The sequence below is a fragment of the Microtus pennsylvanicus genome, chromosome 2 (genome assembly GCF_037038515.1).
Source record: "Microtus pennsylvanicus isolate mMicPen1 chromosome 2, mMicPen1.hap1, whole genome shotgun sequence".
NCBI classification, from domain to species: domain Eukaryota; kingdom Metazoa; phylum Chordata; class Mammalia; order Rodentia; family Cricetidae; genus Microtus; species Microtus pennsylvanicus.
The window spans coordinates 92,154,952-92,168,137 of record NC_134580.1 but is presented as its reverse complement, the minus strand read 5'-3'; the positions used below and the strand labels follow the sequence as shown (position 1 = coordinate 92,168,137).

Genomic DNA, 13,186 nt, shown 5'->3' with positions numbered 1-13,186 from the left:
TGCCACTCGGTAGGACTCCGGGAAAAGGAAAAGACCTTTCCAAAGCAAAAGACACCGAGAAAATCTGAAAAGTTGATTTTTAGACTAAGGGAGATGATCTGTGCTTATCTCTGCAGAATCAAGGAAGTAAAGACATCCAGAGTTGGACACACACACACACACACACACACACACACACACACACGTCTGCTTTGTGGAGAGAAAGACAATCTCCAGATGTGTGGCTGTGAGCTTGCTGTCAGTTGCATGCAACCATGGGTAACTGTCAATGAAGGGTGTTGTTTTATAAGCACTTGGAAAGAGAAATCATGGCCACTTGGCACTGGTGTGCTAAAAACAAGTTTTGTCGATCTGCTCATATTATTCCCTTGCCAGTGTTATGTATCTGTGTGCCAGCTTAGTGAGGGAAATGAAGTGGGCATGCTGCGCTTGGACTTCATCGAAGTTTTTGACAAGATCTTTTATGATCTCCCCTTGGAGGAGATGAAGAGATACAGCCAAGTCAACAGAATATCACTGAAGGACAGCCTATTGAAGAATCTGTGTCAGGAGGGGAGGGAATGGTGCAGGGTACCCTGCACGTCGGGGTGCTACCCCACTCCACGTTTTTATCAATGACCGTAATAAAACCACAGATCACGTACTTCCCAGAGTCTCAGCAGTTGACACAAAGTTGGAATAGAGAACACCAGAGGACCGAGTTGGGATTCAAGAAGATCCCAACAGGCTGGAACAATGAGTCAAGGAAGTTTCAAACTGAACGGGGTAGTGTCTGGGTACCTGTGGTTGGCTCTGTGTAATCCCACGCTGAATAATAATAAGAAAGATGGGGGAATGCCGAGCAGTGTGAATTCACATTTGAAAGCAGGTGGTCAGTGCATCTGTGGAATGAGTGAATGAGGAGTGCTCCCTCCAAAATACTCCAGGTGACCTAAGCCCTCTGACCTCATAGCCCCTTCTCACGTCAGTGCTAACGACGCTGTTTATTGTGTCGCAATGCACACTTAAACCGTGAAAATAAACTTCTCCCTTCCTTCTGCATTGCTTTGGAGGAAGAAATTTGTCCTCATTGATAATCACTTTCGATTTTTTTTCTGGCATCTTTCTTCATGTTGCTCTGAGTCAGTTGAGTTCCCTCTGCCTACAAAATACAATTCCAAACGAGAAAGGCAGGAAAGCAGCATTCCGAGTCAAGCTTGCATCTATAATGTGTATCGTTCTTTCCCTCCCTTTTCCCCCTCTTTCTCTCTCTCCCTTTTGCTCTCTATACTCCCCCACACCTATAGTTCTGTTAGGGAGAACTATTTTCAAACCTTCTCCAACTGGTACAGTTTAAACAGACAGAAAAATAATACCTTGAATATTATTTTTAAAAATCTCCTATATCCCAATGAAATAGTAAGAGACAAAACAGAGGGAGACTAAAGACAGGAGGAAAATGGAGAAAGTAAAAACGTAATCCCATTTATGTTGGTCCTCAATGGAGTGATGAAGATAAAAATTTGCATCATTTTGAAGAGAATAAAGTAAATAGAATGGAATAGACATAGCCTGAGTGGGAGGGAGGGAGAGACAGAGAGACAGTCTATACGAAAGGGATAATATAAACTTTACCTGTGAGGCATTTTAGGAAGAGAGAAGCGAGCAAGAGATGCATTTATGCATTTGTGTGCTGGCTTGAAGAGTAAGGAAAAGCAAGGAAAGAACAGATAATGAAGAGGATTGGTGGGAAAGGACCCACGGGAGATGGGCAAGGTATGGCCAAGCAGTAACAAGGGCCAGGTGTAGAAGGGAGCCAGCAGGTTCTGAAACTGCTGTGTTTTAGACACTGTGCCAGGTGATCAGTCTGCAGTGTTCACCAAGACGTGACTCTGTGCTTTCAACAGGTGTGCAGTCTCGAAAAGGAACATGCCTCGAAAGGCATGAGGATAAAATTAGCTCAAGTGTTGCATGGACACAGTACAAGGCCAGGTCCCATTGCTAGGAAAGATGGAAGCCAAGGCAGGGGACAATGCAGGGCCAATGGGGCTAATTTTTACAGTCAAGGTACTAGGGAAAGCGAGTATTGAAATGCTAGGGGAGGGGCATGGCTAACTGACAGGCTGGACCTGAGAAGAAGAAAGGAAACTGGGAACATGTCTGAGTGTGGGCAGAGCCCGTTGTCTGAAACTGTGATGGGGTGGAAGACAGGGTAGCTTTTCTTTCCAGCGTTTATTTTGTTTGCTTGTTTGGTTGTTTAGAGGCAGAGTCTTTCTATGTAGCTCTGACTGTCCTAGAACTCACTATGTAAACCAGGCTGGCCTAGATCTCAAGTCACAGAACTCCGCCTGCCTCTGCCTCAGGGGTGCTGGAATTAAAGGCTCAGCCACCACATCCTCTTCTTCAGACGCCCCCTCTGAATTCCACCCACATCCCCTTTTACTCGTGCCCTCTTCCTCCTCGGAACACTGCCTTGTGCTTCTCAGTCACTCGTATTCATTGTCCACATCAGAGCTGAAGACTAGAATTTAAGACCAAGTATAAAATGTGCTCTAACAGATCAATGGCCAAGGAATGACATTTATGCCTCTTATCAGCTCTAATCATGTGTTTGTTTAAACTTCAGTTTCCTTGTTTATTTTCTCATTACCACCTAGCAGTAAAACAGTGTTTGCTTGATCTTTGCATGGAAGTGTGAACTGAGCGTCTCTTGCTTTTTTAAGTGGGGATCCACAAAGCAGCCTGGGTGTTTACATAGAAGAAGAGACTCAAGCCCGTCTGTAGCACAACTAGCCTTTCACTTGCAAAGCCATTTATCTCCCAAACAAACTGCACTGCACACAAGTCCCCTTGCTTCCTTCCTCGAGGGTACCACCTCCCTGTTTTTTGTTTTATATGTGATCTGGAGCTGAGTTGCATCTGTAGCCATGATTCACATATTACAAATATCGGCGTCTGTCTTGTTTCCTGCATGACTCTTTCCTTGTTGCCGCATCAAGACACATTTATTAAATATGCACCATGTGACTTCTGGGCCCTGCAGTGGGTAGTGGGAAGATACCAATAATTACCATATAGTAGGAAATCATAATGTTTATGGAGCTCATGTTACATGTCAGACACGGGGCCAATGCTTTACCTCAGACATCTCATCCAGCCTGCCCAGCCTCATCACTCTTAAGCTATAGAGGAGAAGATGCAAGCGGGGATCTGGGTAGCCTGCTCGATAACACAGATTATGATTGACAGAATTACTGAAGCCCATCTTTACAAACACTATAAATATGGGCATCTCTTCATGACTCATCCCTCATAAAGTGGCCTACTGAGTCCTAGCCTAGGCCTGGTTGCCTTCCCCACAGTGTACTGCCTACAGTCCTGAAGGTCTATGGTCCAAGGCTGATATCAATGCCCCGTGCCCCAATTCACCTACAGTCCTCAAGGCCTATGGCCAAAGGCTGGTATCAGCCTTTGCACTTAACACACTTACTGCTGACTGTTCATTGTGTGTCAGAAAAACAAATGTTTCTCCTCTCCCAGTGCTTTGTACAACTTTCACCAATATTTGACCAGAGGCCGAGCTGAACCATGGGAAAGAGGAAGAGCGTGGTCCCTCTCCAACTTCGTTGATCTTGCACGGCCATGCCATGTTTAAATTTTGGAGTACTCTCCAGGTCTGGTTTGCCTTAGGTTTCCATGTTATTAGACCTGAGCAATGATTTTCATTTCTTCTTTGACTTGGCACATAATAATTGTACATATTTATAGAGTACAGTGTGGCATGTCAATGCAGGTGCCCACTGTGTGATGATCAGATACGGTTGATTGGCGTATTCATAACCTCAGACTGTATTCATTTATTTAAATTTTTTATTATTTTACTTTACATGTATGGGTGCTATGTCTCCAGGTATGTCTGTGCATCATGTATATGCAATATGCAGAGAGCCAAAAAGAGAGCTTTGGGTTCCCTGAACTGGAGAGTTAGAGACAGTTGTATGCTGCCATATGGATGCTGGGAATGGAACCTGGGTCCTCTGGAAGAGCAACCAGCGCTCACAACTGCTGAATGATCTCACCAGCTCCTTTGTTCTCATCTTTATGTTGAAAATGTTTGGAGTACTCTCGACTGTTCTAAAATATACAGTAATTGTTAAAATGGCTGTTCCAGTGTGCTAAAGGGCACTTGCAGTTATTACTCCTTCAACTAATGCACCCCCGGATTGTCACCATGCTCTCTCCATCTCCCTCCCCTTCCCCAGCTCTGATAGTCACATAGCCTCTCTGTTTTCACAAGGTAAACTTGTAAAGCTTCTTCCCAGTCACGCTGTCTGTGTATATTCTTAGCCCTTTGCACCGTGGGGGTGCATGGTGTCAGTTTGTCTGCTGTTAGTGCTAACTTCGCTCCCTTTAATAAAGTGGCATCCATGTTTCTCTGGTATAAAATCATTTTCTATTTGAAATTAATAGTTAATGTGTGGAACAGTACTTTGAGGCTATCAATAGTCTGATCTCAGTGAAACTGTTAACCAATATGTTTCCATTCGCTGATAGTATTTACCAGAATCAATTAGAACCCTGGCAGTTGCAGAATTCTAAGCTTTACTCTCTTGTTCTTTCTCTATTTGCATCCCTACTCCCATAAGGGGCTTCCACTTCTTCCTTTCTTGTTTATAAACCTGCTTATTTATTTGGCACCTCTATAGATTTATCGTTACTAGGTTTGATATTCAAAATGTCCTGCATTTGACCAGTAGGAAGTTTTCTAAGCTGGCTTTTCCTCCCTTTGGCCCCAACTCTAGCTCTTGTTTAAACATCCTTACTTTCATGGCCAATCAGATACTTAGCATCACTAATCCTGGTGCTTTCTATAGCCTCGCCTAGGACCAGACAGTTCTCTAAGAAGATATCCATCCTGCAGGGTCCTTTAGGAATGGAACTGAGTTGTCCAAAATCGTGATGGCATAATAGAGAGTCCTTTAATGAACTTACACTGGCTGTCCTCCTAGAGATTAGGCCACCCCTCCCCAAGGAACTAACAAATGGTGTCAGAGAAGGTGGCTGATTTATTTTTGTTCATTTTGCATACTTTTTTGTAAATTCACTTTACACCTGCCAATCCCGCCATCAAATCCATGCTGACGCAGAGTTAATGGAGAAAGCCCAGCCACAGTCACCATGGAGGGACTGGGGCCATGAACATGCCGGCCTTGGCCTTAACTCTCCAGAGAAGCGGGGGCCATCTTGAGACTGAGATTTTCAAACCTTCTGTACTTCTCGTTGTAATTTCCCTCAAGATCCAAAAGGGGATGTTTCTGTCTTCATGCCATTTGCAGCATTGCTGGGACTGTGTCCGGACTGGTGGGCAGTGGCCTACACTGTACCAGCTAGCAGGCTCCTCTGTTCTCCCTCCAGTGCAGCCAGATGAAGAAGGCGACGTGTGTGAGCAGTCACTATCCTCCTTTCCAGCTCTGGAACGAGCACCCAGAACACCCTATGTGCATCAGAGTTGTTTGTTTCCATCCAGAACTTGAGGCCGACAACAACATTCTCATTTCTCGAGGGAACGGTCAGCAGACCTGCCTTTTCTCCCTCCTGATAGTTACTTGGCCCATGCCTCAAGAGAGCCAAAGACAGGGGCTCTGGGCAGTGCCTGTGTTTTCTGGCCGTGATGGTGCTGCTCCTGGCACACACCCCGCCCCTGGATGTTTGAGGTTGGGCAGAAATGCCCGTTGTAAATGGCAGGTTGTAGGTTTTCATGAACAGGAAAATGATGAAGCTCATCCGTGGCACTTGCCATTTTCATTTTCAAATCTACCATTTAAACATTTGTCCATAACCAGACAGCTCAGAGGATACAAATGGTATATAAACGTGTTCTTTGCCAGAACTCTTTGCTAGAAGTCAGTGTTAGGGTATTGCAGTTACAGCAAGATAAATGGTCTCTTTTTATACATTATTTTTCCTTACGATTTGAAAATAAAAGAACACAAGCGAAACACCCAAATCCCTTTCTCTGGATCCACATTCAGGTTAAGTGTTCTGTCTTTCATCGTCTCAACTAGAGGGAAATGTGTTGAGCATGTGTCTGATAGTCTAGAGCTCATTTAAATCCACCGTGTGTTTGAAACACAGCAGTATGTGGAAACACTTATACAAACTGTGGTACAGAGAAGCATCCCCCCATACACATGCACGTGTGCACGCATGTGCACACACACACACATACGTGCATGCACACACACGCGCGCTCACACACACATATGCGCACGCACACACACACGCACATACACATGCACACAACATAGCTCTCCTTTCTGCCAAGAAGTTTTTTGGCAGTTTTTAAAAGATTCACTCTATTAAAAATGTTATAGAGTAAATGGTTCTGTGATTGGCTCGATGGGGGCACTAACTTGAGCCATGGAAGGGAGGGATGGCTGCAGAAGTCAGAGTCTCATTTATTTACACAGAGGATTGTTGTTAACGGCCGGACACTGCTCCAGAGAGCAGTCATGTGTGTAGTTCATAAAAAGGGAATCTGATCCCGAGATAAAGTTATTTATTTTAAACAGAGACGGTTCAAAGTGAGGGGATGAGCATCCCACACTCTGGCATTCTAGCACGCCGTCTCTCCCCGTTTATGAGATGGTTGGTGACACTCTGTGCCTCGAGGCTGTGCAGAGGACTTTGTGAAGAACGCCGCAGTCACCAGCTTTTCTCTTGTGGTCTCTCGTTCTGACACGACATGCCTTTCATCTCGCTCTGTTTCCAAAATATGTGTATGCAAATATCCAGGGGACACACCAAGTGTGGCTTTAAAATAGTCACCAAATTCAATCCATACTTGTGCGTTTGTGTTTTCTTTTCTCTCCTCTCCAGAACAAGAAACTCCTTTATGAGAAGATGAAGGGAGGGCAGAGGCGGAAGCGGAGGGTAAGTCACACAAGGGCCCGATGGTGCTGGGGCATTTCGTGTTTCTGAGCGGGGCAAATGAAGCATTCGGTTTGGGGAAAGTGGCAGAATCTTTTCGGGTGCGCTCCCAAAGAGCAGGACAGAAGTCCTGCGTGGCAGGGGCCACACCTAGCAGATGTACCCTTGGTTTCTGGGGTGGCATGGTTTTCTCCCAAAGCTTTAGGACATGATTTTTGTGGAACACTCACTACTTCCCTTCTGACCAGCAACGAGTGGCAACCCACCCAGGGAGGGTACGAGTGTGCAGAGAGGATTGGAAGGCATGATTTTCCTCAAATACTCTGAAGCCAGTGGAGGAAATGGCTCACACATCTGCGTCAGTTATGTAGATCACATGACAGACATCATAAAGTGTGAAAGTACATACTGCAGGCTGTCATTTTGAATTTCTTCTACATGTTTTTCTTATTGAACTAGCCACGGTGGTGGAGCATGCACGCCTTCTGTCTCATTTGCGGACTGCCAAGTAGAGCAAGGTTTAGTTAGTTCTCATTGGAAGGACTGTCCAAGATGGCCTTTGGTCTCTTAGGTTTTCGTTTTACTACTCCTTATACGGTGTTGCTTGGAATAAATCCGAACGTCAAGGTCATATTGGGTTTTCAATGCACGTTATAGCCCTGAGACTTAATAGATCAATGTCAATCCTGCTCTTCTGCTGGTATCTTACTGAACACTGGCCTCTTATCTGACCAAACAGGAGGGGTAAAAACCCTGCTGGTACACAGTAAAGTGTACGTAGTCATTATTTTACTGACAATATACAAACCAACCTATACGCCCAAGGTCACTGACCATTTGTTTGGAATAGCGAGTACCTGGATCTTGGGGAAAATTGGGAATCTAGATAGTGGAAATTGCGGCCAATCTGAAGAGCCTGGCCAAGTCCAACCAGAAAATGTTGTAAGAAGTGTGGAGTTGCTGGCCTTGGTATTAATCAGAAGGCCCCGGGTTGCCTGACAAACACAGAAGACCCACAATTTCCTACGCAAAAAAAGCAGAACGCTGTTAAATCTGGAAACAGATCTTCTTTGGGAGAATAAACAGGGTTATTAGGGTTTCTCTTGGTGATTACGGCTTCCAATGGAAGATGGTGACAGGAAGGGTGTAATGTGTTCTTGAGAGAACATCAAGAAATTCTATTCTAGGAGCTCAGAATACACATGATTTACCAGGAAGATGGCTTGAATATCCCCCATGGTACAGCAAGGACATTTCCAAATAAGGCCAATGACTGACCCCAAATGAATAACAGCATGTAGTTTTAATTGTCTCTACTTGTTGGTCCACCATGCCTTCTGCCATGACTTTGAGGAACTTGGGTTGACTTTAGATCATATTTCCATGAGACCAGTGATTACCAAAACACAAAGTTCTGGCTAAGACATATGTTATAAATGTTTTTTTTTTTTTTACTTTGGCTTCAACTTCTTCCACGTAGACAAGGCTTAGACTTTAGAAAAACAAGAGTTATTTATTTGATCTTATGTGACCCAGGCTTTCAGGTTCCTTCTATTCCCAGACTTCTATCAAGCCCAAGCTCATTTTGTCCTGGGCTCCTCTAAACTGACGAGGAAGTAGAAGTCCCCATCACCTCAGCTGCTGCTCCCCATCTTGAAGACCTTAACCACCCTCTCTGGAGCACAAACCAGTATAAAGAAAGCATAGCTCACTTATTTGAAGAATTAAGGCTTACTCCAGGAAATCTCACCATCTTCTGGGGGTTGAGAGGACAAGCTGTCCTCTCACTTGTCAGATGTGAATAGCCATCTCTATGTTGCCATGGGTGACCACACATATATAACTATTGCGAGTTCTTCAGAGCACACTTAAAACACTTGATTTGATAATTGAACATTCATCCAAAAGTGCCCAGACTTGGCCTTGGCATCTCCCTCTTCCCTTTTCCTCCAACTTTTGACATTTTCTGGGTCTAGACAGCCTGTCTTGCACCATGGAAGTTTCTTAGCAAGGGGTTGATCTTTAACATTACAATCAGATCTTCAGATTATTTTGTTTGACTTTTTTTTCCTAACTCTGGGCCATTTGAATTTCTAGCCAATTCATAAATAAAAGATCAATGTACTTTTTAGTGATTCTGAAAAAAAAATTAACTCTGAGGCTGTGTCTTGTTACCACCTCATTTTAAATCCACAAATTACCTTAAACAGCCTATCAGCTACATAGTCCCACAGTTGACAAATATGAAGATCTAATATTCTCTTTTAATGTATCAGAATTTTAAGAATCAATACTGTTGCAAAACTGCAAAGTATTAATGGTATTGAATACACCTTTTCCAAGCAGATTAAGTCTGCCTACTCAGAGGATCTTAGATGACTCCATAGGGTGAGCCAGACCACACTAGTTGACAATTTCCAACAGAAACATACTGGTTTTTTTTTTAAAATAAATCTTTTATTTAAAGATTTATTTCATTATTATGTATACAGTGTCCTGCCTGCACGTACACATGCAGGCCAGAAGAGGGCATCAGATCTCACTGCAGATGGCTGTGAACCACCATGTGGTTGCTGGCTAATGAACTCAGGATCTCTAGAAGAGCAGCCAGAGAGGGCTCTGAACCTCTGAGCCATCTCTGCAGCTCAACAGAAAGTGCACCACTTCGAATCCCTTTCTGTGACATGTTTCTTTTCAAATATATAAAGACTCAGTTCTTTTTGTAGTCCTCCCCTTGTTCATGAGTCTTCTTTGCAGAGTTCGTGAGGATTCAAAGTGGTGCACTTGCTGCTCCTTTAGAGATCCTGAGTTCATTAGCCAGCAACCACATGGTGGTTCACAACCATCTGCAGTGAGATCTGATGCCCTCTTCTGGCGTGCTTGTGTACGTGCAGGCAGGACACTGTATACATAATAATGAAATAAATCTGGGTCCTTCCTGATTTATGCTTTTATACCCCAGACTGTGAAGTACAAGGGTTCCAGTCCTTGTCTTTTGAAACACGCTTGCTCACCTTGCAAGAGAACTGCACAGGCCAGGCCCACACAAGAACTGTGTCTATTCACTCCTGGGGGCTTAGCACTGCAATTGGATTGCTCCTCATTTGTAACCTCTGCCTGTTTCTTACGTTTCTGGTCTGCTGCTGGAAGGCAACTTCAGTAAGCCACTATCTTCCCAAACGCTTGAAAAATTTCCTGTTCACTAAATATTATGTTGCACAGCTCCAGTTACCAGTTCAAATCCAAACCTCAAAAAAAATTGATATTATTGGAGAAACAGTGGGAACTCTTTTCCTCATTCAGAACATCAAACAAATGAAAGCAATTCCAAAATATGGAGGCCTAAATAAAAGATCCTTCCAGATGACTTTGTATTTTGTTTCAGGTTTTTTTGTTTGTTTGGTTGGTTTTTTTTTTTTTTTTTTTTTTTTTTTTGGTTTTGGTTTTGGTTTTTTGAGACAGGGTTTCTCTGTAGCTTTGGAGCCTGTCCTGGAACTAGCTCTTGTAGACTAGGCTGGTCTCGAACTCACAGAGATCCACCTGCCTCTGCCTCCCAAGTGCTGGGATTAAAGGCGTGCGCCACCACAGCCCAGCTTTATTTCACTTTTTAAGTCTGACTGAAGGCAGGTTGGAATTGATTGCTAGATCCCTTCATGAACTGTTTTTAACAGAAGCCTCACCTAGAAGAGTTGCAGCCATGGGTCAGTCTTCAGATGCTAATTCCCACTTGGCCCTATTTGTCTTTTCCTCTGACATGCTTCCGATAGATTAATTAAGGCATCTCAGAGTCTCCCTCCCACTTAAATAGGACCATAGAATAATCATTTTCTTTCACACGAGTCTTGGTACCTAAGTTAGTAGCAAGAATATTTTTTCTAGTTCACCCCAAACTTGTAAGCTAAATATAGCAATAAAAAGGTTACATTGCATTTGACCAAGAACACTGTGGTTACATGAAAGACACTATTGGTAACAATCTGTCAGTTAGACTATACTGCACTCCGGGGGCACTGAAGTATTAACCAGCTCGCTGGAGCCATCATTTGGCAGGGGCATGGTAGGTGCTGTGTTATTATCCTGTTAATCCAACAGTCAGAAAACAATTCCCCTTGACTTACGTGAGATATCTATATTTGAGGTTCATGTGTAATGCCCAAACTTTTTTTTTTTGTCAGAGCACCAATCCGTATCTCCAAGGAAAGAAGCTGGACAATGTTGTGGCAAAGAAATCTGTCCCTCACTTTTCAGAAGAGGAGAAGGAGTCAGAATAAAGAGAAGACCGGAGGTGGAAACCCACGCGGTACTTACGTGCATGTTACTAGAGCCCCCGAGAGTGGCAGCATGCGTCTTGTATAGATAATTACGGATGGAAAGCAGCTGTCCTTGCATTTGCCCCCACACCAATGGCTGTGCTTTCTGCTAAATTAGAATAAAAGCTCCTTTTTCTTTTGGAGGCCTTTTTTTTTTGATGTGGATCTGCAAGAAACATTACAATTAAAATGTATATGTCAAGTATAATAAAAACGCGGATATGAAATACTCAGATTTCTTGCAGTTTTGGGTTGTGCAGTTTGGGCCAAGTCTGTAAAAGAGCTGGCATTTGATTTTGATTATGTAATGTATCTAGCCCTTGGGCCTTGTTACACACCAATAAAGAAGTTTGTACTGGAGGGGAGGGCCTGACACATCTCACTTGACTGCTTCTTAATAAATGTATGTGCAAGCATTGGCTTGGGAAGTTTTTTCTTTTTAAGTAACAGTATAAAAATCAATTTCTTTGCTTAATACAGCAAAGTAATGTGCATAACTATCTAATTTTCTGTTTTTGGCTGTGCGCCTAACCTTTAATGGCGGAGCCATCTCTCCAGCCCTAACTATCTGATTTTAGTGCTGATGCTATGAGGTTGAAGATCCCCATTTCACATGTGTTAGGACTGAGAACAGTCAACACAAAATGGGAATAATTAGCAAAATCCAGAATGGAAGAATTTTCAGGACAAGAAACACCCCCACCCCATCCCCATATATGTGAAATGCTATAAATTTTAAAGGACTTAAGAGAAATATGAACCAAATGAAATATGTGTAGCTGTTTCTTTGTTTCCTGATTCAAGTTTTTTTTTTAAACTATCTATCAGATAATTGGAGAAGAATGAGTCATGCTGAGTATTCGGTGCAATTTGGTTATTGCAAAATTTTATGGGAGTCTTTTAAAGAACTCTTGTGTCTTAGAGATGTCTATTGAAATTTAAGCAGATGGTATTTAGATTTGCTTTCAAACAATCCATTAATAGTGTTGGAGCTGGAACTTTGGATTTAGGTGAATCAGATTAGCCACGTATTGATAGCCGTTGACTCTGGATCCCACGTACCTTAGGATTTCCCGTACTTCTACCTCTCTACTTGTATATGATTAAATTTTCCACACTAGCAACAAGATAAGGCTCAACAGTAAGACGAGATAATGGTAAACATTGGCCTGGAAATACAAAAAATAAGGTAGAAATCTTTATGATATGGATATGAAAAATTAATGGAGACCATTTCCCCTGGCCATTATGGAAGGATATGCCACAGGGTTTAGTGGGGGGCAAAATTTGGTTTGACATGAAGTGTATTGGGCAGAGAGGGGCCAGAGTGGTCAGGAGGCAAAGAGATTTTCATCAAAGAGAAGGAAACTTAGAGGGGACTTCCTTTAGACTGATAGACTTGAAAGGGGTCTGTTTCTCCAGGTGGGTCCAGGACCACGTCTACAGCAGAGATGCTGCTCTTCCTTAGCTGAGAAGGGTCATCACCGCCCATTTTATCATCATTCTTTCCATAGAGCTACAGCCAAAGATCTCTGAAATCAGGAAGGTGGTTGTAGAGACCCCAGGGACATTTGCAGAACGAACAGGAACATGTTTGGCACACTGGGCAGAAGGAAAACATGTGGTAAAGGCACTGGCAGATTGTCCTGATTGAACTCTGACTATGGCACCAGCCCACGCAAGGCCCCTGGATGTAATTACATAGTATGTGGGCTGGTGAAGCCCCATCCCCAGAGGAGGGCACAGCGGGGCGGTTCTAGAAGAGAATTTCCTTGGCTCTTGCTGCTGGGGCGGAATGTCTGCTGCTGTATGTTTCGTCGCCGAAGCTACTCCTACCTCCTACTACATGAATCATTAGGCTGACCTTCAAGGAATGGCTATACAAAAATGTGTTTGCCACTGTGATACAAAATACTCCAGAATATGTAGGATTCCTGAGACAATCAATTCTGAGTCCAAAGTGTTTC

The 13,186-nt window shown here is 43.4% G+C and overlaps 1 protein-coding gene across 3 annotated transcripts in view; it reads left to right on the top strand.

The window, feature by feature from the left end:
* Scg5 (secretogranin V) overlaps positions 1-11,635 on the top strand; it is a 45,839-nt gene extending 34,204 nt beyond the window's left edge. For all 3 annotated transcript variants that reach the window (XM_075961732.1, XM_075961731.1, XM_075961733.1), the window contains exons 5-6: positions 6,859-6,912; positions 11,085-11,635. In XM_075961732.1, coding sequence (XP_075817847.1) covers positions 6,859-6,912; positions 11,085-11,180 — 150 coding nt within the window. In that variant the 3' untranslated portion in view covers positions 11,181-11,635. The remainder of the gene's footprint in view (positions 1-6,858; positions 6,913-11,084) is intronic.
* The last annotated feature ends 1,551 nt before the right edge of the window (positions 11,636-13,186 follow it).